Source organism: Pleuronectes platessa, chromosome 2, assembly GCF_947347685.1.
Source record: "Pleuronectes platessa chromosome 2, fPlePla1.1, whole genome shotgun sequence".
Classification (NCBI taxonomy): domain Eukaryota; kingdom Metazoa; phylum Chordata; class Actinopteri; order Pleuronectiformes; family Pleuronectidae; genus Pleuronectes; species Pleuronectes platessa.
The window spans coordinates 29,739,241-29,762,013 of record NC_070627.1 but is presented as its reverse complement, the minus strand read 5'-3'; the positions used below and the strand labels follow the sequence as shown (position 1 = coordinate 29,762,013).

At 40.5% G+C, this 22,773-nt stretch overlaps 1 protein-coding gene and 1 long non-coding RNA gene across 3 annotated transcripts in view; one reads left to right on the top strand and one right to left on the bottom strand.

The window, feature by feature from the left end:
- The window catches only part of LOC128459041 (receptor-type tyrosine-protein phosphatase gamma), a 342,929-nt gene that overhangs the window by 40,772 nt on the left and 279,384 nt on the right, over positions 1-22,773 (bottom strand). Inside the window, exons 7-9 of the mRNA XM_053444144.1 lie at positions 19,809-19,966; positions 9,274-9,466; positions 667-851 (exon numbers count right to left, since the gene is read on the bottom strand). Of these exons, the coding sequence (XP_053300119.1) occupies positions 667-851; positions 9,274-9,466; positions 19,809-19,966 (536 nt within the window). The remainder of the gene's footprint in view (positions 1-666; positions 852-9,273; positions 9,467-19,808; positions 19,967-22,773) is intronic.
- LOC128459050 (uncharacterized) lies at positions 12,601-21,240 on the top strand. Of its 2 annotated transcripts, XR_008342089.1 has the most exons (4): positions 12,601-12,698; positions 13,363-13,481; positions 13,671-13,743; positions 20,909-21,240. It is a non-coding gene; the product is annotated as an uncharacterized LOC128459050 (long non-coding RNA). The 2 variants fall into 2 exon arrangements; XR_008342087.1 differs by having other exon boundaries at positions 13,671-21,240.

The window sequence follows — 22,773 nt, the reverse complement described above, 5'->3', positions numbered from 1 at the left end:
CTCTTCACTTCTTCGTCACAACACACTGTAATCACTAAATGATTTTAGCTATTTTGTCTATTTTTTTGTCCTTTTTTACTGATTTTAACATACAATAAACTCCAGCTAACTAAATGGGGATACTGTCCTGATTTTTTACTTGGTTGTTAATATTTACAGTGAGATCTACCTGGGTTCTCACAATAAAATATAAAAAATAAAAATGTTGCAATCAGTGTGAAATTAATGCAATGTTCTGTTTTGTTAGGCACTTGGCAGGACACTGGGTCAGGTAAGGATTTATAGAATAAAACACAGCTTGCATATTTATCTCATTTATACAGAGTCCAGCAAGTGCTGGTTGTTTGTATTGTGGGATTTATTTTCCCTCAATAGATCTCATCACTCAACAACAAGTAGAAGTCAACATGAGAGCACCTGAAGGCAGCATACTGTAAGTCAGCACTGGCTTTTTCAAAGGAATCATCAGCTTATAAGCAGCATTGCAACAAAAACCACACAAGACAAATCCACTCACGTATTCTTTCTGTTATAACCTTCGATCCCTGAAACCTGACCCCGACCTGTTTTGTTCCTGATGTGTCTTAAAGTGTATGTACGATATGCTTTCAAGTCATGTGTTTTTTTAGTCACTTGTAAGGGAATAATCGTAGGAATATATCTCACCAGTTTGTGCTTAGGTTCTGTGAGGTGCGTCTCCTCGTAGCTGTCGTCGTGGGTTGTCCAGCTGTAGGACACCAGGAAGTGGAGGATGGGCGGATGGTAGGTGATCTCTGGGCGCGACCAGCGGACCACAAGAGCGCTGCTGTTCACATGCTGCACCTTCATGTTGATGGGAGCGCTGCTGCAGACTGGGAGAAGGATGCAAGAAAAATAGAAAGAAGATGAGCAGGAGGGAAGTTTAGAAAAGAAGAAACGAGGGGAAGGGAAGGCAGTCAGATAAGAGAAGGGAAAAGAGGAAGGAGAGAAGAGGAAAACGAAAAGGCAGACAAATGATCGAGGATGGAGGAGGAGGAGGGGAGGGTGGGGGGAAAAGCAATAGCCAAAGAAAGAACAAAGGAAAAAAAGAACATGGATCAATTGGTTGGAGGTGTTGAAAGAAGGAGGATATTTAGGGGGGAAGTGCAACGTCAGAAAGGAAGGAAAGCAGTAAGGTAGACATTTAAAAGGAAGGGAAGAGTCAATGCAACCAATGAAGATAAGGGAGAAAATAAGGAAATAAGGAGAAAGAAAGGAAGAAAAGATAAACACGAGATGGAAAAAAGTGAGGCAAGACACAAAAGCAAGGGTTAATGTGAAGGAAGAATAAAGCAATAATAATTAAAGGGAGAAAAGAACAGATCATTTAATGGCTAAATACATCGGCCCAGCTTGTCTTTCAAATACACTCAAGGAGGGGGAGACGGAGAGAGGGAGAGAGAGAGTTATGCGAGCATGAGTTGTATTTATGATGTGTTATTAATATTGCTCTGAGTCATCAGCACACACACACACACACAAACACACAATCTAGTGCACACACATCTGAATAGCTGGCCTCTGCCTACATACAATGTGTAAAACACTGGCACACAGAACTGCTGCACACATGATGCACAGGCATCACACACACACACACAAACACACACACACACACACACACAAACACACACACACACACACACATACACATACACATACACACACACACACACACACACACATTTTGCCTCTCGGCTCCAAAACCACATTGGTTCATATATAGTCGCCTTCAGGCTAAATTAATAAAACCTGCTCTGCCTTCTAATATGTGGCTGTGAGAGGTATGAAAGTAAACACATAAACATTGTATGTTTCTTTAATGAATTCAACAATATACAACTCTCTCCATTCAGAGGATGAGCCCTGCACCGGCAGCTCCTGACCACTGGGTGTCTCTATTTGACCACTGAGGTTGCTCAGCGACGGGGACACTGTTATATTTCATATCTCAAATATCTGATCATTTACATGAATTCGTACATAAGAAACAGGTTTACATTAGACAAAGGCTCTCCTCATCCTCTATATAGTGTATGTTTTTTCATAAAGTAAGATCCCTTTCTGTTTTCTGATCCGTTCCCATTCCAATCTGCTGTTGAAGCTGTTTGCTGTGCAAACGTCCTCCGTGTTTACCTGAAGGCCTGATGACTCCAGTGTTCCACAGATTAATTATATTATCTTCTCTAACAGTAAAACTATTTTCATTCGTAATATTAGTCACAGCTTTGCTTACATTTAGCCATTTTGCAATAGCTGTTAGGTTGCCATCAAAAAAGCGCAGCACTTTCTTACAGTGTTCTCACATCAAAAGCCTTTCAGCAGCTAAAAGGGAATTACTGCTAATAGGTTTTCAAAGTGAAACATTTGCATGAAGTGTTGTTTACCATGTAACCTATTAGCGTAAAAATAACTCCAGACCCTCAGTGTTTTGGTGACTGGCCTCTATTCGTGCTGGCCACGTGCTTGGGTAAAACGTCTCCTGTTTCAACATGACAATGCTTCCATGCACAGAGCCAGCTCGTGTTTGGTGTGGAACATGCTCACCCACTGTTCTTCAAGTTAGAAAATAGAACATATGACGCTTTCATAATCTGGTTGAAATGCATGTGCATTGATCTTAACGATCCAATCATCTCTTAATCATATGTGACGAATGAGAGACAATAAAAACAAAAGGAATGGTTAGAATTGTTATAATGATATTCAGGCTCATTGCTTGATTGAAACTTCAATCATTAAAGGTGCAACCTGTTACTTTAACAAATAACACTACACCTCTGGTGTGGAGGAACTTGACTGCGGACCTAAATCCAGACCTTCATACCATCCAACACATTTGGAATGAGATGGATTGCTGACTGTGAGTCAGGCTTCATCACTCAACGTTACTGTTGGACCTCACTAATGCTCTTGTGTCTGGATGGGAGCAAGTCCCTGCAGCCAGGTTCTATCATCCAGTGGAGAGTCTTCATAGGAGAGTGGAGGCTGTTTAAGCAGCAGAGTAATGATGGAAATAAACTTGCAAAAATCACATGTGGTGCGGAATGTTCTGTGTCCACATACTTTCGTCAGTGTAATTGTAGTATAACTTTACAGTATTTTAGACAGCAATTTGTTGCAGTACACTATTTGCTGTTTACTGTAAGAGAGAGAAGTGTATTACTATCCAACAAAGCTCATAATGATTATTCCAAACACTGTATTATATTATGCAAATGTGTAAGGTAATTCGATGATGAACATGGGTTGATTGAGAATAGAGCTCACGTGCTTTGTGGAACCAAATTGATTACCTTGCTCATAAAGAGCTGCAGTGGAGTTTTTCTATTCATAACCTGCAGTTGAGCCCCTTGTGGCTTAGCATTACTAAAGCCATTGGACACACACACACACACACACACACACACACACACACACACACAAGTAAAACACACACAGACATAATTTAGAAGTCAAACAGTGAATAACCTCAATGCAGGGAAAGCATATTTAATAGATTATATCTCCCTGGGCCCAGAGTGCAGGGACCTTTGTTTATGTGCGTTCATGTGTGTATGTGTCATATGGTTCATCTGAATACAAATTTAAAACAGACAGGATAATGGCACGGTAATGAACTCAAAGCGAACCCTTCACCATAGATGCAAAACAAAAATATGTGAAATACCCTATAAATCCAAAACTGTTTGAGTGAGGCTAGCACATAAACTGACTGGTGTAAAGGCCTATGTATGCTTCTACGTTTTGACGGACACGGAGAAGCATACAGAGGCCTTTACTAACTGTCAGTCAACATGTTAACACTTATTAATCGTATTCGCATGAGCATCAGTAAGACATATTATGTTGGTCACTCTTGTCATCGATTTTACATCAAACAGATAAACATTTAGTCAAATTTAGCCAATTTGTCTGTTCTGTGTGTATGTTTAGAAGAATCCAGAGGTTCCTACACAGCGGTGGGCCTCTATAAATAAGACACAAACAACGTGGCTTGAACCAAGTCATACAACAGCAATCTAGCCAATCAGCAACACAAGTGTTGTGCTGGTGCATAAGAGAACAAAGAAGAAGAGGTGGGGCTTTACAATACAGGCCACATTTACACTGTCAGTACCAATCACATTCTGTCATCGGGGAACCATTGTGGGGTTCAGTATCTCACCCAAGGACACTTCATAATGCAGTCTGGTGAGTGGACAAGCCTCTCTCCCCTCTGAAACCACAGAACGCCCGCACACCTTGTTGTATATCCTAGTATTTTACATATAATATACAAAGGATTTGTAACCATCAAGACCTAATACACAATTTTACATACACAGTGGTATTATTAAAATGATGCTGAATTTCAAATGCTATTCCAGTTAACGTTACCTTCCTTGATAGCTTGGCTACAAATCTGTCCTCTTTCATTGTAGTCTTTTAAAACAATTCAACTCTCAGAAGGGGAGGGGTAAGATGAGCTTATACTTTGAACTGTAATTTAATGCTCAGAATTAAATGGTGTTGTATTTTACTTGAATTTTTTAAATTCTGACAATATGAAGTCGGTAAACGGTGTTTACCAGTAAACGGTGTTTACCGACTTGGTGTATAAATGGCATTTTGTATTTTAAAAGCTACGTAAACAGTGTTTACATGGGTTTACCCCCCATAACACCCCTGAGTGTATCTATGGCTTCCACCATAATTTCATTAATCTTGACAGACTCTTTGATAAAGCTTGTCTTGTCCATGATTCTTTCGCCACATGAACTATACGTATGCATGTGTGTGTGTGTGTGTGTGTGTGTCTTCGGCTGTGCATGTGTCTCCTTGCACACACTCCTGCTGTAGCAGAATTGCTACAACGGGCCAATGGGACACTTTAAACGACTTCTAATATTCCCTGAGTGTAACTCAGCTGAAAGGGTTTTGTAGCCCAGTGTGTTTGGCTGGGTGATGAACAGATCCTCTTACAGCTTTCATCAAAGATAAGCGGCCATTTCACACACACACATACACGCACACACAGGGGAGAACCCCAGATGGCAGTGAGTGATGGAGTCTAGGGGGTGCCTGACACACATAAAGCCCACAGAGGACCACTCTCTCTTTCTCTCTCTAATAACTCCAAAAGTCCAAAAGCAGCCGTAAAGGACGCCACCGGCCATGCAGCATGTTGATCAAGGTTGATCTATGAATTTGTCTTGATCATCTGCAAGGTTTTGTACTGGGAAGGATTCGCTGGAACTAGAAATGTAAGAATAGTATCTGTACCAAGGGATGGTGGCAAATCCTGCTTTAGACTATTACTAGTCGAGTGCAGTTAAATGTTTATAGAGTTTATCAAAAGCCAAACCCTTCAGTGCTTGCGTTCGTATTTTTCCTTTGCAGAGCACAGCTCATCTGTGTGCTACACATCATCAACTCTGTCATTGTTTTAAAACTGCCAGCTTCTTAATTTAAAAAAGGACTGTAAATTGAGTGGCACTTCTCATTTGCTTTGCTCCAACTACTTGATACTGTACTTGTATCGTTTAGTGAAATAGTTATTGATGCATTCTATGTTATTCAGGGACCTCATTCAGCAACTGAATATCTAAACTAATAGAGCATGTGCACAAAATCATGTTCAGAGAAAAGAAAAAGCTCATTCTGATTGCAGTTATTCTTTTAGTAAAGTCATTTTAACAATTTTAAACTACACAAAAGAGCTTAATTAAAACATTTAAAAGTCAAATTAGATTTATATTTGACCCATTTGTAAGAAACTGTGATGCCAAATCACAGAATTTGATTAAGAAATATTATGCCTGTGAGATCTTTGAACCCCTATGTTGCGACTAATTACTAATTGGACCAGCAGTTTGGTTACCTAGTAATGACAGCCACGACAATAGCACAAACTCTTGGGTACCTTGGATGAATGGATGAATGGATGGATGTGGCATGGCTGACGTTTTCTACATAGCAACTATTCACCTATGAATGGACTCTAAGGTTCTGTGATATACAGTATGTGTATACCAATAGGCTGTATCTCCGTATACAGTATGTTCTTTGAATCTTGATTGGAATCTCATTAAGTAGAACAGAACCAAAGACAACAGGTTCTGTAACAATGCATTGTTGCACACAAGGGCTGCAGGTTGTAGAATGCATCCATGTAGCTTTTGTGATCATACTGAGAACACATAATGCTTGTTGATTCACAGTATCACTTAACAATAGATGTTGCAAGGCAAGTACAAACATATCATGAGGTTAAACTTCATTATTAACAACATTACTTTACATATATATTATGAACATAACTTGTCCTCCTCTCCCTATTATTTTCTCAGTTGTAGTTAATGCATCATTATTTACTTCATTCACTAACAAAGCTTTCACTGAAACATCGACACTTAAAAATTGTCAGACTGCAAATAGTCCCACTTGTTATTTAACAAGTGGGACTATCTACATCAGACACGTGAGTGTATGTCATTATAATTTTATTTTACAAAAGAAATAACGGTTCTTGGTTACCGCGGAAACAATTGTCTCAAAAGTTTCTCCCTGTTAATAGCATATAATGGAAGTGCCAATGTCAGATAGTGATTCAGGAACTTAGGAAGGGGCAGAGTCTAGCTTAGCTTGGCTTTTTCAATACTACTCATAGGTTTACAAAAATGTTTCTTCCCAGAGTGAAGGGTATTCTAAGACTCTTTTGGAGCAAATGTCAAAAGGCAGAAATTCCTTTGCTAAATTTTGTCAGCCAAGGTCTTTTTGGCTTTCTTACGATTTCTTGTTCTAAATCCCACATAAACCCTATCATTATCTTGTATCACCCTTTGACCTTGAATTTGTCTGATGTGTTATAATCTATTTTAAAACGAATGGGCTGAAAACTTGGAAATGTTTGTTTGCTCTCTGATCTGGAGTTGAAAGATTACAATCTTTGTCCAGTACAGAGACAGGACCAGCATGTTATGAGCTTAATTTTGCACAAACTGTTCAGGCCCTAAAAATGAAAGACCTTGCTGGGATTAAGGGGTTTTAAAGGCAAAGAGCATTTATTGGCCTATAGTGGTGAGGCTGCAGATTATAACACAGAACACTCCTCACTTTCATATTTCAAAGCATGTAGGAAAATCTATGTTAGCCTTCAGGTAACATAGAAAGGTGAAAACATAATGGGCTAATTCTAAGGTGAAAAAACAAAGTGGTGCTTAGTTTTGTGTTAACACTAATGCAAACATCATTATGAATATTATATTCCATTTCTGAGACATAGATCCTCCTAAATCCTACACAATGGACCTTGTGGCTGTGATCACAGCAGAATAAGAAGGACGGCAGAGATTATGGTTTAAATTTGGGTTACATTGTACAATTACATTATAATAAAGCATTGGTGAATATCATGGAAAATGTCTCAAGATCTTCTCATACACTAAAAAGCTGGTAAAAGTGTGGTAGGCCAACCTCCGCTGCTCAAGTAACGAGCCAGTTTTGAGAATTTAAGAAGTAGAAAGTACAGATATTTGGCTTCAAATGTAACGCGTAAAAGTAAAAAGTCGTCAGGAAAATAAATACTCAAGTAAAGTAAAGATATGTGAAAAATCGACTTAACTTCCCACCACTGGGTATGGGTCAGGTCACTGGACTTGAGAGATGAAAGGGATATTGATCATTTTATTAATCAAAGTGTACTGGATGTAACTCGGTTTGAAAAATGTGGGGGTGTAGCTCCAATACGATCAAACACTATTCCGCTGTGTTTTCTGACTCCAAGCATCTATCCATCATCCTGGCTCTCTAAATGTGAGGCTGCCATTCATTCATACACCCAAAAGTAAATGCACTATACTGGCTGATTGGAAACAATCAGTCGCAGAAGGAAGGTGATCTAGGCTGAGCCACAGCTAAATGGAATAAATTAGCACAGGGAGGGGGGACTGGAAGGAAAATGACTCATGTGGTTGAGCGGCTGTATAGGTTTTGTTCAGGTTTCCAATCTCGTATATCACTTGTGTGTTGTGTGGTTGTATGTTGTGAGGTCCAGAATTAGAGAGGTGTACATGATTTAATTTCCTTCTCTAACTCACTCAGGTAGGATGGCAGCATTAAGAACAAGATCTGTAGTAGGCATGTGCTCTGTTTCTCTGTGTGTCTGTTTGTCTTTATTGTTTTCTGCACCCATTCTCCTCTTTGCGCATTTTCCCCTGCTGTCCTTCACCCTCCTCCTCTTCTATGTTTCCTCTGCCGGCCTTAAAGATCTGCTTACAGCAAATGTCCCACTGCTGCGCTCAAGGGCAAACTATAGGAGCATGCACTACACAGTGCCAGGACACATATACAGTACATACAGGTGAGTAGGTTGTGTAGGTGTGTGATGCACCTCTCTTGTAGTAGACCATATGGAAGTGTACCTGAACTAAGGCAGGGGACAAACCCTGCTAGGACAGTTGACATAGCACAGATGCCAGGCCACACACGAGAAATTGTAAATACACTAAGAGACATGCGCGAGCACACACACACACACAAACTGCAAAATGTGTGGTGTTGTTTGAGTGGTAATGAGGCAGGAGTGGGAGGACGGCTGGTGTTCCTCCCACTGCCTTACGCTAGGGGAGTTACCCAGCTCGCTGGTGAAATGACAGAGAACTAGCCCAGACCACACGCATGCACACACACACACAACACACACACACACACACACACACACACACACACACACACACACACACACACACACACACACACACACACACACACACACACACACACACACACACACACACACACACACACATATAGAGAAGACAATTGGTTTCCTCTGGGCATGTGAGCAAGAATGAATATCCCTCATTTATTAGCATTAAGAAATGTCACCATCCAGGAATAATGTGAGAATATTGGACCAGTTTAGCGAGAAGAGGGCCTTTAATGATGCTATATAAATCAGTGGGCAGAAAGTGCTTACATGAAGCAATTGGAGAGCGTCTACATGCAGCAGTACAACATCTGCACCTTTTTCTTCTTGTAAAAATAAGAGTCTATGCTTATACACATGTTCTTTCTTTAAGAACACAAGATCAAATCAATCAGACCAAGGACATATGGTTGAACCTTGAGGATATTAAATCGCTTTTAGATGACGCTTGGTGTCATGCAGGCTCCTGGTATAGACCAGGTATAGAATGTGCTTTTGTTATTTTTATGGGAATATATACAAAGAGTTATTGTTCCTAAATAATCAAAACTCAACCGCCCTACCTTTGGAAGCCTCTGTACCGTATGGTCCACTGGCGCTGTCAGTCAGGTCAGGTAGCCAGGCATCTTTGACTGCTGACTTGAAGACGTGGCGATTATCCAAGCTATGGATGGGCCTGAAGTTACTGCGCAGATACTCCACTGACTTAACGTGGTCCTGCTGCTCCGTGGTGAAGATCGAGTAGAAAGCTTCCAACTGGTGCCGGCAGGGAGAGAGACAGAGAAATGGAGGAAGAAAAGTAAAGAAGAGTTACTTCCAGACACAACTCACCAACTCAGAGTCACTCCTGATGACTTTGAGTTGGTGATTTTTCCATCCCTCTCGCAGAAGAAGCCATTCTTACTATCCCCTCAAAAAACACAATATGAGAATGCAATGCAGATATATAACTGAAATACAAGTTGAGGATGACATTTTAATGATACCCATGAGAAAACTGGGTCACTGCTGCAGCAAAACAAAGGCTTATCATATAGAAGAATACTGGGAATAAATTACTAATAATACCAGAATATGAGGAACATATTGGGTAAACAATGTATCCATGTGTCAGCGAAAAATATGAACAATTAATAAATTGAGTGCAAAATACTACCATGACACCTTTGAAATAATGTTGTTAAAGTTGAATTTGTTCGAAGCTAAAGGAAATTAGACCTGTCCATCATTAGTTTGATTTAAAATATCCATAACGTGGGTTTGTATTATTTTTTCTAGGGGGAATAGTTTGACACCTCCAGAAATATGCTCATTCTTAAACTTGCCAAGATTTAAATGAAAGGATTCATACCAATCCCATGTCTGCAGGTTGGATATGGAGGGAGAGCCAAGATATGATTAGAATATCTTAGCATAGAGGCTGTGAAAGCGGGAGAGAGCTGGGCAGTAAAGTTATCAGTAAACAAATAGTAATGTAAAAATCAGAACTCCTGGGAGTCACTGCTCAGATTAGACTCTCAAATCTGTCAAGTTGATTTTTGGTGGACAATATTGTAGTGACATCTTTTAAAATATGTCATAAAATGGTCTTAGCTCAGACAAACAAAGATACACAAATAAAAACCAAGAAACTTAAAAGTAAAATAGACCAATACAATTGTTTCAGTTATCCAAAGACATATCTTATAACAGATTGATATTACATGTTCAAATAATTCTGAACATCAACATCTCAAATGATCACATATCCATGAATCCGGATTTCAATGAATAATTTCTCCCACCAGAGGAGTTGTTTGAGTCTGTCAACCATCAACGATAAAAATGACCCTCTCATCTCACATGTTTGGAGATTACTTCAAATAGGTGAACTTTAAGTGAATGAGCATCCTTGTGGCCTGCTTCTGTGAAGGGCTGTCCCAGGGGATAATTTCAGTTGTAGAGTTCTGATTGAATATTCATGCTCTACCTTGTGGTATCTTGTGGGCCACAGACCAAAGAGCCCTACTAATGTAGTGTTTGAGTTGGCCAAGTCCTTGAAATAGTAAGTGTTGTGATGAACACATTAAAATAGAGTACTGTTGTTATTTGCATAAACTGTATCTGAAAGAGCTCTTGCTAAGGTAGCCAAAAAGGCTTGTCCCACCGGCAGTCCAGAGTGGGTAAAGGGAGGTGCCAAACTCACACCATGGTGAATGATGAATAACTGAAAAAGCTCGTTCTCAGATGCAACCTCCAAATCCTTGCCAAATGTAGCTGCCATATACAGACTAAAGCCAGTTCACATTCGTATCTCCGAACATAGCTTTCAGCACCTGGCTGGACTATCAAATGAATCCTTGGTTTTGTTTGATAAACCAGGAAGTAGGTCTGAGATTGTTAAATTCCTACATACAAACATATTTTTTTTAGATGAAATACTGTAGATATTGTTACTTGTGAAAGTTTTTCTCTGATGCATTGGAACAGTTTTTGCCAAAATTGTTTTAATCTTAATTTAGCTGCCATGCTATCAAGCTGTGAACATTTTGTACTGCTTTGGTTTGATGTTGAAGTTGGCCTCTTCCTGTTGCCATTTGTCAAACACATGCTGTGTGGCAAGACGGGCGAGCAGACATGGTTTGCACTGTGTGATTGAAGTGTCATCTCTCTGCCTGTGTTGGCAGATGGATACTCTGTACAATGTGTTTGGAATCACTGCACTCAGACAAACAGCTTGTGAGAAAGGCAGAGCTGGGGGGAAGGGGCTGAGACGAAGATTCAGTTTTATTAAGGTAAAAATCGCAGTGAGGAACTATCTGAGGACAGCAAATTCTCCTGCAACTCTCTGGGCTGTATGACAAACACATACAAAACAGAAACCACACCACAGCAAAACGAAGTGTCTATCCTGAGCCCGACAATAAATTATCAGTTGACCGCCCTTGATTTATTTCTGTAAGTAGGACTCGGAGATATGCTGCATTATTTCTGACCTATAGTACTGCTAAGGAGTCGTGTTTCTAGTGATGGCAGTAAATAGAGTCTCTATGAGAAGACACATTTTATCAATTAGTTTCATTGCCAAGTCGCTCCAATAGTGTATCAAAGTGGAAAACCTTATTCTGATTCAAACACAGTTAGAAATCCTCTGGATACCATGCATATCCGTACGTAATGTTAAGACAGTAGGTGATGAGATATCTTCTCGAGCAAAGTCACACATGGATAATCTGTAAAACATCCCCACCTACTGCTGAGAAAAATAATAGTTGTTGAGGAAATTAGCTTTTTTTCCCGAGCCGAATGTGATTGCAGCAAACCCAAACCCAAATCCCAAACCCCCCAAGCTGCTGCAAAACAAATGTACAACGCCCATAAAACATCAGCCTGCTAGCTTTGGTGACCAGTTTTAGGGGTGACTTTGTGATGATGGAAGTCAAATGTGAGCGTCAAAGCAAGGGATTAATAAGAGTCTGATTCCACTGTTTACCAAGTCTTAGTAAACCCTCAGGGTTTAGACTGGACAAAGAATTGAGAATGGAGGACACACTGAAAAAAATAATAAAAATAAATATAGATCCAGGCATGACTCTTTAGCTTATCTCTTTGTGTTCCAGCTATGGCTTTGTTATGAACTGCTGCTTTACCTTTTAATTTTAAAGTCCCTATATTTTACACCTTTCTGGTATTAAGTTTTTGGTCTTGGTAACTCTAAGATGATATATCAGTGGTTTAAAGTTGGAAAAACTGCAGCAATATGTATTTCCATGTCCTCTCTTATGGCTCTCTCTGGAGCTGCAGACAGGACAGGCTGTTTTCACCGGCCTCTTGATCCACTCCTCTTATTGGCTGACTTCACTTTGAGTGACACGCGAACAGGCCTATCACCGGTCTCATTCTGGTGCATTGGCGACCTCTGGTAAACTGAAAGTCACGTTGTTATGTTTGCAGCTATAGAAGACCAGCCACATATTTACAGTCAGTTACAACAGGAGGTTTCTGAATGGTAAGCACACCGTCCACATGTTTGTTCAAGATTTAGCAGGACAGAGTTGGCAATGTAGGAGTAAGTCCAGAGTTACAGTACGGAGTTTCACAACAGAGTAATGTTACTCTGCACTGAGCACACTGACACGGCACGTCAGAAGAAATAAAGCGTAACGGTGGGTCTCGAACAGTAACATTCTTAGGAGGAATGTGCACGGACACATTCTCTTCCTTGCATCCCTCCACACTGCAGTGTTTCTTCAGTGTGGTTTGTTGTGGTTAGCCTGTGGTAGCTAACAAGCTGCTAGCTCAGCAACATGTCTGCTTGGTGTCGTGTTCGGTGTGGAGGGGTGGTGGTGTGGAGCGGGGTTGGTGGGTACAGAGGCGGGACTGGTACCGCCTGGGTGGGGCAGAGAGACAAGTGCGAACCCATGTGACTCATACAGGGGAGGAAGTACGAAACAAGACGTTTCTACAACATATTTCTCAGAATGGACTGAGTGAAAAAGTCTGCGGAGTGGACTTTGAGGGTCCCTACTGACCCCTTCAAGGAATTAAAGATAGTAAAAGCCCAGAAAAATGTATTTTAAACAATATGGGCCCTTTAAAACATATTTATTCAAGTTGCAAGTTATATTCATTCACATGCCTTTGTAAGCATTTGTTGTTTATTTTAATTGAAGGTGGAATCAGTTGATCTAGGGGCAGTGCAGTTTGGTTCCTGGGCCTAAATTCCTGCAGTTCCAAAGCAGCAGAAGCATGGGTGTATTAAAAGGACTGGACTAGTGTGATTTTCTAAAAGGTTTGCAAAACCCGATTGTTGAAGTGTGAAAATCCTTAGTTCCTCTACATGTGTAAGATCAAGAGCATATTTTCTGTGAAATTGGTGAAGTTTGATTGCATGTCATGAACGTTAATTCTTGACTTGCGACAAAGACATAATTTATGTGTGTGTGTGTGTGTGTGTGTATGTGTGTTACTCCCCTTACAGTGGACTGCAGTAGTGCATGAGGTTTAGAGCCTTCAGCCCTTCTTCAGCTCCTGGATCCGCTTGGACAGTACTGGTACACACATCACAGTGCAGCCCCATACCAGTCCATTATGTATCTCAAACCTCCACATCCCGCAAACCTGAGCTGAAATCACTATACTATCAGAGCACAAAGTCTCAGTCACAGCAGAGCAATATTCCTGTGGCAGTATAGGCCATTCTAGGCAGCGTGTATCTGTTGCTATGGGGAACAACATCCTCAATCAGAGAAACGGGGACAGAATCCACAATGTTTTTCTCCACACTGAGTTTCTACTGCCTCAAGCTAAAGCTTTTCATTTTTTTCGTTTTTATTTTTCGAAGCAGTAAATAAGACTTGTTCTCCGTCTGTAACTTGTAAATTAAGAAAAGAGTAACTGTTTGCATTTCCTCAGATACATATTTAATATGCTGATGTCACAGTAGCTTGGCCCAGACAGAAAGATTCATACGTCATTGCTGCGGTCAGGAGGGATCAGAATCCCAGCAGACAGGTGGGGATGGTGGAAAACCTTACTGATGAAAAGGACAAGAGCCTAAAGTACAGAGCATTAATACAGCCCAAGCAAACAATCTTGCGTTGGTAGGATTATTGAAACTGTCACCACACCAGTGATTCTTGAAGAGCTTTCTACAAGCTAACAATACTATTTGAATCTTCGCACAGGCCGCCTTAGCCAGGTGGAAAACCATAAAAAAAACAAAACACATATAGTACCCTTGGAATTGCTGCACAGAGACATAACTCACTAGCAATTCCCTCCTCGCAGCTAATATTTAGAGTAACTGCGATGTGAGACCTACATAGCAAAAGCCATCTAAGGTTGCAAACATCTGAGACGCAGCTTCCCTCTCTCCCACACACACACATACCCTTACGCCAGGTAGACAAATACAAGCGTGGCATGTGTACATGTCTGTTTGAAAGGAAGGCATTTAAGGTGAGCTGTTGTGCAAGAACCTGAGCATCGATCCACTTTAAAAGCAGGCCCAAAGCAACTGCTGTCTCTCCTGCTGACCTACTTCAACTATCATCCAAAACAAAAGGCTGACAAAAAGAGGAGAGAGAGAAATCAAACACAGAGAGGCAGAAATAGACAATAACTACAGTCACCATCAGTGTTAATTATCCTTCCAACCTCTGCCTTGTATCTTTCTCAGGAGAGCTGGATAGCTAAAAAAGAAGGGGAGAAAACAAAGGACTTCAATAGAGGCTGTTGTTTAGACGGATTGACAAATGGTCCGAAATCAGCAGCCAAAGAACAGGAAGGATGAGTGATGTCACTGTCACTGGCTTTTTTGATGACACTTATTTGATTAATTTTCCCATTTTAATATTCTGTTGTTTTTTTTGCATAACTTCTATTTACTGACTTTGAAGTATTGCTTTTTGTATACTTTGCCTTTAACACATGCGACGCACTGCTGTTGAAATTAGGTTAAAACTATATTATAGGTTTTAATGGTAGAGTTGGAATGACATCTAAGTATTTATCATGGCAGAGCTTTTATGGTAAAATATATAGCTTCCAGTGTATCTGTGGAGTTAACTGGGTTTTTGGGCAGCTGTGACTGAGGGTTCGTCCTTTAACCAATGTAACCAATGGTTCGATCCCAGTCTTTATCAACTCCTTGGGCAAGATGTTGAACCCCAAATTGCGCCTGGTGAAAAATTAAATTGCTGCCCATAAATACACTGTATTAATGTGTGTGATTGGGTAACTGACAAAAACACTGTAGGGGAGAGCGGGGTAATGTGAGACATTGGGTTATGTGAGAGACCCCTTGTATCTAGGCAACGGTACACAATAACATTTGTGGTCATAAGACCATTATGTCTTCAAGCCCCTCCCATTCCCCCTTGCCATGAAGGCGAATTTGTTGCTGGTGCTGTGGTAAGTATGTTTTTTCACAAACATTTATTTTGCATATAAAAGTAAATTTTCTTGCTTTGAACTTAATCAACTGTTGTGTCATAACAAATTGATTCAGGTAGAAAAACTTATATCATACATGTTGATGAATTCCAACATATAAAACCATGTGATTGATGCTAGCTGAAGATTAGCCTGAATTGCTAAGAGATGTTGTTTTTTCTAAAATGGTGGTTGTGGGGTAAAGTGAGACACTGTCTCACTTTACCCCACCATGAAGCACAAGTTAGTTTAGTCTTAAACATATTTTAGTGTAATATTACATAACATATGTTTTATTTTTAATGTCATAAACATTGTAGAAAAGCCATCATGCTAAGAAACTACACCAGGAAGACAACCTGGGGCCAAACTCCCCTCGCAGAGATGGAGAGTGCAGCCGCTTAGGTCATGCAAGGAAAGAAGTCCTTAAGAAAAGCTGGAAGGGATAGAAATATTGATAAGACAACCCTCAAAAGATTCATAAAGAAAAAAGAGAAAGGGGAAGTAAAATCAGTAGCCTGGGGTGCAGTAGCTGAGGCAAAGAGAATATTCACAGATGAGATGGAGGAGGAGCTTGCCAAACACTTGAATCAACTAGCTGACCAGTTCCATGGCCTTTCTCCAGTTAAGTGCTGTGAACTGGCATTTGAATACGCAGAGAAAAACAATATCCCTGTCCCTGCCAATTGGACAGAGAAACAATGTGCAGGTAAGCTAGGGTGTGCAAAAGATCACATGAATCATAATAATCATAAATGTGCTCAATTGACCAATCCCCATGATTCTGTTAGTAGTCCGATATTAGTTTTGGAATGTGTGGTTGTCAATCTAGCTGTCAGGATTTTAACTATTACAACATGTGATGTTATGGTAGTTTTAAAGTGGAAAATGTAAGTGGATCCCTTTACCCCCTTGATTTCTCTGGTCTGTCTCACTTTACCCCTTAGCTGGGGTAAAGTGAGACACAAGACACCTTTAAAAAAAAATTATCATATTTTCACTGCCCTTTGTCCTGAAGACATTCTAATCATTTCCATTGCTAGGAAGCATCCTGAATTAATGGGAAATGGGTAAATTTTACTGATATATCATTTTAGCTCACCTAGAGGGGAGCAAATGTAAAAAATGTCTCACATTACCCCGCTATCCCCTACTTTCAAGCGCCTTGAGTGGTCATCAAGACTTATAGCAATTTATGTAAACAGAATCTGAAATATTGGTTATAGCCGCTTCAGGTCCTGAAGTTAGGATATAGTTCAGAGGACAGGATATGCTCCCCCCTTTTTTTAACTTTTGGCTAACCCAGAATTCCCGACCTTTACACCTGTGGTCATGTGATGAGTAATGACAAAGCCAAACACCACAATTCTTGTGCCAATTCAGGGGCAGGAACTGACACACTCATTGTTGATCGTGTCAGCCCGAGCTCAAGCATGTGAGCTGGGAGTAGACTTAAAGGTTATTCAAAAGAACAAAACAAATTGCAGACACTAAACAGAGACACTGCTTACATGGATAGATGTATTATTCTCAGCAGCCAGAAAGTAGCACATACAAAAATGTATTTCCTCTGCTGTTAAGCCGGAGGAGGGGAAGCAGTTGAGGAGGTGTAGGTTTAGACTGTGCTGAGCGGAACTCTGAATTACAGCCTACATCTTTTAAATTCTTCACTGATTCAAACTGGTTTGATGCTCTCCTCGCTTTTTCACCTGGGTTAAGAATCAATCTCTCCAATGTTATTATAGAAACATTTTGATTTGGATTAAGATTGATGATATCTACCAACGACATTTTGTTAGCAACCTGGCTGCAGTGCATCCATAAAAGATACAAGTATGGATGAGATCCAACTCATCGATTCACATTTCTTTAATACACGAGTAAAAAAACTGCTCTTAGCAGCCAACCAATACTGCAGCTTCTGTACAGATTGAAACCAAATAGCTTCAGTCCAATTTGATCATATTTTTTGTGACACTAAAATCATGACAGAAGATGAATGAACTTGGTGGTATCTTCTCTGATGTGAAGATATGCACCTTCTCTTTTTCACATCAAATTGATAATCATCGGGTTTTCAATTGTGTTCGACCAAATATGTTATTTCAGGATGCCAGGATGTTGGTATTTGTATTATTTGCCAGTTAAAGAAGTTTGGCTAAAGAGCATCACCATTTCTTTGGATTCCTGCCACTACCTCCCTCCGTATCAATCTTCCTCATCGCCTCCGTCTTTGTAATGTCCCCCCACTGCTGGCTATACACTGACCTGTTCTCCTCACTTCAAGGCAGAGAAGCCAATATTTCATCCACATTTAGTTTGCTCCACTGCTGCTGCTTGAGCAGCAGTGGAGCTCGTGTGGAGCTCTTTTGGAGCTCGTTTGGTCTCATTAGGGGACGAGTCTGCCAAATGTTCTCTGAACTTGGGAAGAAAGATGGGGGGAAAAAAATATTTCCCCACAGACCCTTATTAACAACTACTGAACACACTGGAGCTGCTTTCCTAGTAATGACGACTCTTATCCCTGTTTTTCACTATTTAACAGGAAATATGCATACATTTTGACAAAGTCTCAATAGATTGAACAATAACTATATAATTAGACCAAAGTTGTTATTTTATCATTAGAAAATACCAGAGAATAGTCAATAGACCTTCTGCTGCTGCTACATCCTGAAAAAAAACTGCAATAGCTGTATGGATGTGTACACAGTAGAAGTTAAACACAACATTGAGGTGCAGTGATGGACAGGAGAGGACAGCAGCCTGATGTCAGCTGGCAGAATGTGCACACAGCCCTGTCATCCTGCCAGTGACTCTGGGTCATCACATGAAAAGTAAACAGGGGCAACTGTCAGATCTGTTTAGACTCTCAATAAACTGAAAGACCGAAACAAACACTGCCGAGTTTTGCACTTGTCCAACGTTATATGAATTATATAATATATATGGATATTCGTACATCTTAATAGAAAAAAAATCAAGTTGGTTTTGTTGCTGCAATGCTTTATACAAAGGATTATAGAGCTTTTATTTAGAAAAATTGTGAACTTTGGTCTGAGTTGGTTTTGTTGCTGCAATGCTTTATACAAAGGATTATAGAGCTTTTATTTAGAAAAGTTGTGAACTTTGGTCTGAGTGTCGATTGCTTAACAGACCTTTGAAATAGCCGACATGAAATGTATAAGAAAATATCATCAAGTAAATCTAATAAATGAGTATATATGAGATGTGAAAGAAAAACACATTCTATAAAGTTGGTGTAAAAAATAACACTGATCATAGCACACTTAGACAGTTTCAGAAAGTAAGCTGCAATCAACATCTCCAGTCACAAGTCAAGCAAAGAGCCCAGTAAGGTTGAGAAAACACACTCCACTAGTACAGTATTTCCACAAGTCCAGGTTGTGGTAAGGACCAAGAGAACAGGATATAAAGACAGTTGACACTTTGAGAGGTGGCTGTTTTTTTAGGGGCATGCTATTGCTAGATTGACCTGACTGTATGTACTCTCAGTTTGATCACGCCTCAAGGCAATTCTGATCCAAGTACCTTGAGATGAAGCACCACAAAAGACCGATATGTGCTCATAAAACAAACATCCTTTCAGAAACCGATGAGTTCCAAGCTAAGTCTATGTTTTTCTGCAGTCTGTGCAAGTAAAAGGCATACCTGTATAATGATGCCTGAAAGTAGTTGACTCCATCCTCTTTCAAAAGAACACTCATGCAGTACATGGCGTGAGAACAAAGTCTGAACTCAATGGTACACATCCTCAAAATACCACAGGGTTCAGGGAGAAGACAGACCTCAAGTCATATGGCTAAAAACGTGTGGAGGGAAAGTTCATGGGCTGTAGTAAACACTAGAAAAGGATATGAACTCGAAGGCCCATTTATTTAGAAGACAATTTATCTGTTTCATACTTAGAGCAATTAGCTGCAGTGACTTCTCCGAGACATTCTCATATTGAAGAGGCTGTTATCCTGAAATAATTATACACGTTCAATTTCATATCATAGTTTAAATTATTGTTATTTCAGGATTATAAACTTAGATCCCAGCATGATACATTTTTTTTACTTGTGATCTTCGGATACTATTCTTGACTTCCAAGCTTTTCCACCAAAACAACCCACACATGTAATCTCCACCTGTTTGATGCGTTATATGTGTGTCTTACCTGTTTGTATGAGACGTAGATAGGTCTGCTGAAAATGATCCACTCCACCACCTTACTGCAGGGCGGAGTGGTCAACGAGCCGGTGTAGCGATAGTAACTTCCCAGTGCGGACGGCAGCAGGTCCTTCAGCACAAACGGCTCCAGGAACGTCTCTTTCTCTGCATGAGAGTGGACAGGACACAATGTTCAGATCAATACAACATGATCTACACAGCACTTTGTGTTTCACTGTAAACTATGAGTTTCTGGAGCAGACCCAAGTGCTACTGTTTCACAGACTTAAGGTTGATGCTAGTGATAACATTTGCATTGTGCCTGCCCTTTTCAATGTCCCCCTATTGACACACATAATGGCACTGGACACCTACAACATCACATCTCCAAGCACAAATGTTGACACAAGGAAATGATTCACTAACAATGTTTGCTCCAAACAGAAATTACCAGTGATTTGAAACACAGCTGAGGCTTCAAGCCAGAAACTCTGTTTACTCTTTAAATGATTCTTTTAGAGGGAGAACGATGTGGATCCAACAAAAACAGGCATTGATTAAATAGTACAAAAGTTTTATGTGTGGCTGTGTCATTTAGTTCCCACTGACCTCAGAGGAAATGGTCATGTGAATTATTGTTGTATTCATGGTGGACAAAAGCAAGATGTGGAGCAAAATGATGTATTAAGCCGTTTTCAGACATGAACTCTGGAAGTTGTCCGCAGAATTGGGTCCAGTTTGCCTTTTACACATGATCAACGCAGCAGGAGATTCTCGGCTCAGACATGTTCACAACAACACAGAAATCTCCAGTGTTCAGGTGAGGGGAGGCTCAGCAGGCAGAGGCAGGACATAACACATTAATTTTACTCCGGACCTCACATGGTTTTTGTTTACAGCACAACACCAGCATTGGCTCATATTACCAAAAGCTCTCCTGATGTCTTAGTCTGTGTCTGGGATGTGTATGGCTCCGCTTTTTCAACTTGAGATATTTATATTCCTTTTGTACATTTCATTTTATCGTTTGTTGCATGTTTGATATCAACAATCCTGCGGAGGATTTGTTTTCTCATATGGGCTAATTCTGTTGAGTTTTTCCTAAAGGTCTGGCACAAAAAACTCCAGAGAGAGTCCAGAGGCTCCCACTTGGACATCTGCAACCTCACATACAGTACCTCCGGAGAATATCAGAAGATTATCCACAGTTCAGAGCATGTCTGAAAGTAGCTTTAGTGTTATGTTACATGACCTGAGCTTTCGCATTATGCTACAAGTCTGGAAGTTTTCAAATGCAGTCAGTTTCTATGTGAATGACATAATCATCTGTTTCCATGAGTGTCATGTGCTACCACTAGACTCTCAATGACCAATGAAAAGAGGGAAACAGGCTGACTGTCGACACTGTGTTAATGACATAACTTGAGTCATGTTTTTAATAAAGCTGAAACTTTACAATTTACAATTTTGTCTCAGGCCGTCTTGGTTTTAGTTTGTGGAAAGTTATGATGACAGCCTGCTCTCTGTTTTTTGTCACCACCTTCACTCATGCCTGAGGATTTAGCTAATGAATTGGACCAGGATGAAACGGAAGAAGATGAAAAGCACGATTTTTTTTTTTTTTTTATCATTTTGTATTTTTGTAAACAAATCCACCGACCTACAAGCAATAACCTATCATTGTTAAATAGTGGGGAGTGTGAAACAGACACACAATATTTCCTCATGTAAAACAATAAGGGCATCTATTATTAGTATTCTTGTTCTTATGTAACCACTTGTGTTATCCTAAAATAAGAAACCAACAGCAAAAGGGACAGGGACAATGATCCACTGTTCCGATGGAAACATGAAAGGAAGGAGAGTGACAGGAATGGAAATAAAGGGTGAGAGAGTGTGTGAGTTTCTATGACGTGGGGAAGATGACTGCAGCAGGGCGGGTCACTCGACAGGGACGGCGACGGGGGGAGAGGAAGATGCACTCTCTTTATCAGTGACATATAGATCCCCCCTAACCCTTCTTTCTCTTCCTTTTCACCCTCCACTGACAAGGCCTGTCTCCTGCTGCCTTCCCCAGTGCCAAGTTCAGGGAAGTATTTTCAGCTCCATCGTGTCCGTGCGACCGAGTGAAATGGGGAGGGAGGAAGAGAGGAGACTGGGGGATGGATGATGATAGAGAGAGAGTAGGGGTTGGTGGGGTGTACTCAGGAAAAGGAAAATGATGACACAGACCCTCTTCATGATTTATACATCTGAATTAGCTCCCTCAAGTACTGAACACACTCTTTGGCACATCTCGCTCCAAACACATTGCTCAGTAAATGTCTGTGCATGAGGCAAAAAAAAATCCCAGTCTTGTATACTTGTGGATGACACATGCAGTCCAATGGAGCATGAAAGAGGATGACGTCTTGGTGTGGCCGAACAGATTGTATGACAGTGTTGGTTTGTGACTCCTGTTTTTCTCCAACTAGCATAAGTGGTTGTAGCAGCAGCGACGATGCAGAAGGGTCCAGGAAGGTCTAACATTGGTTGGAGCAGCATGAGGCTGTTATCACACTGCAAGTATTTTAAGCTCTCAGCCTCAAGCGAGGCGTCAGAACAGCTGTCCATTCATTTAATCGTCCCTTAGTGTCCTCAGTAAGGACTTAATATTTCATTCCCCAGCAAGGGAAAACCACACACGCTTAGCACAAAGTCACATTTTGGGAGGCATCCAAGGACTCTGGGTTTGCGTGACTGTATCTGGTGCCAGTATTGATCCAAAACTGTGCCATAGCTGTATTGTCTTGGTTCAGTTTGCTACAAAAGTTCGAAGCTGTTGTTACAAAACCTAAAAAGATAGAGGTGCACATGACATGATATTTGATGTTTTAGGTGTCCAGTGCCACTTCTGGTCAATCTCACACTGTCAATGCCTTCTGAATGCAAACTTGTTATGGACCAATTCATGTGAGAATTATCTCATAACC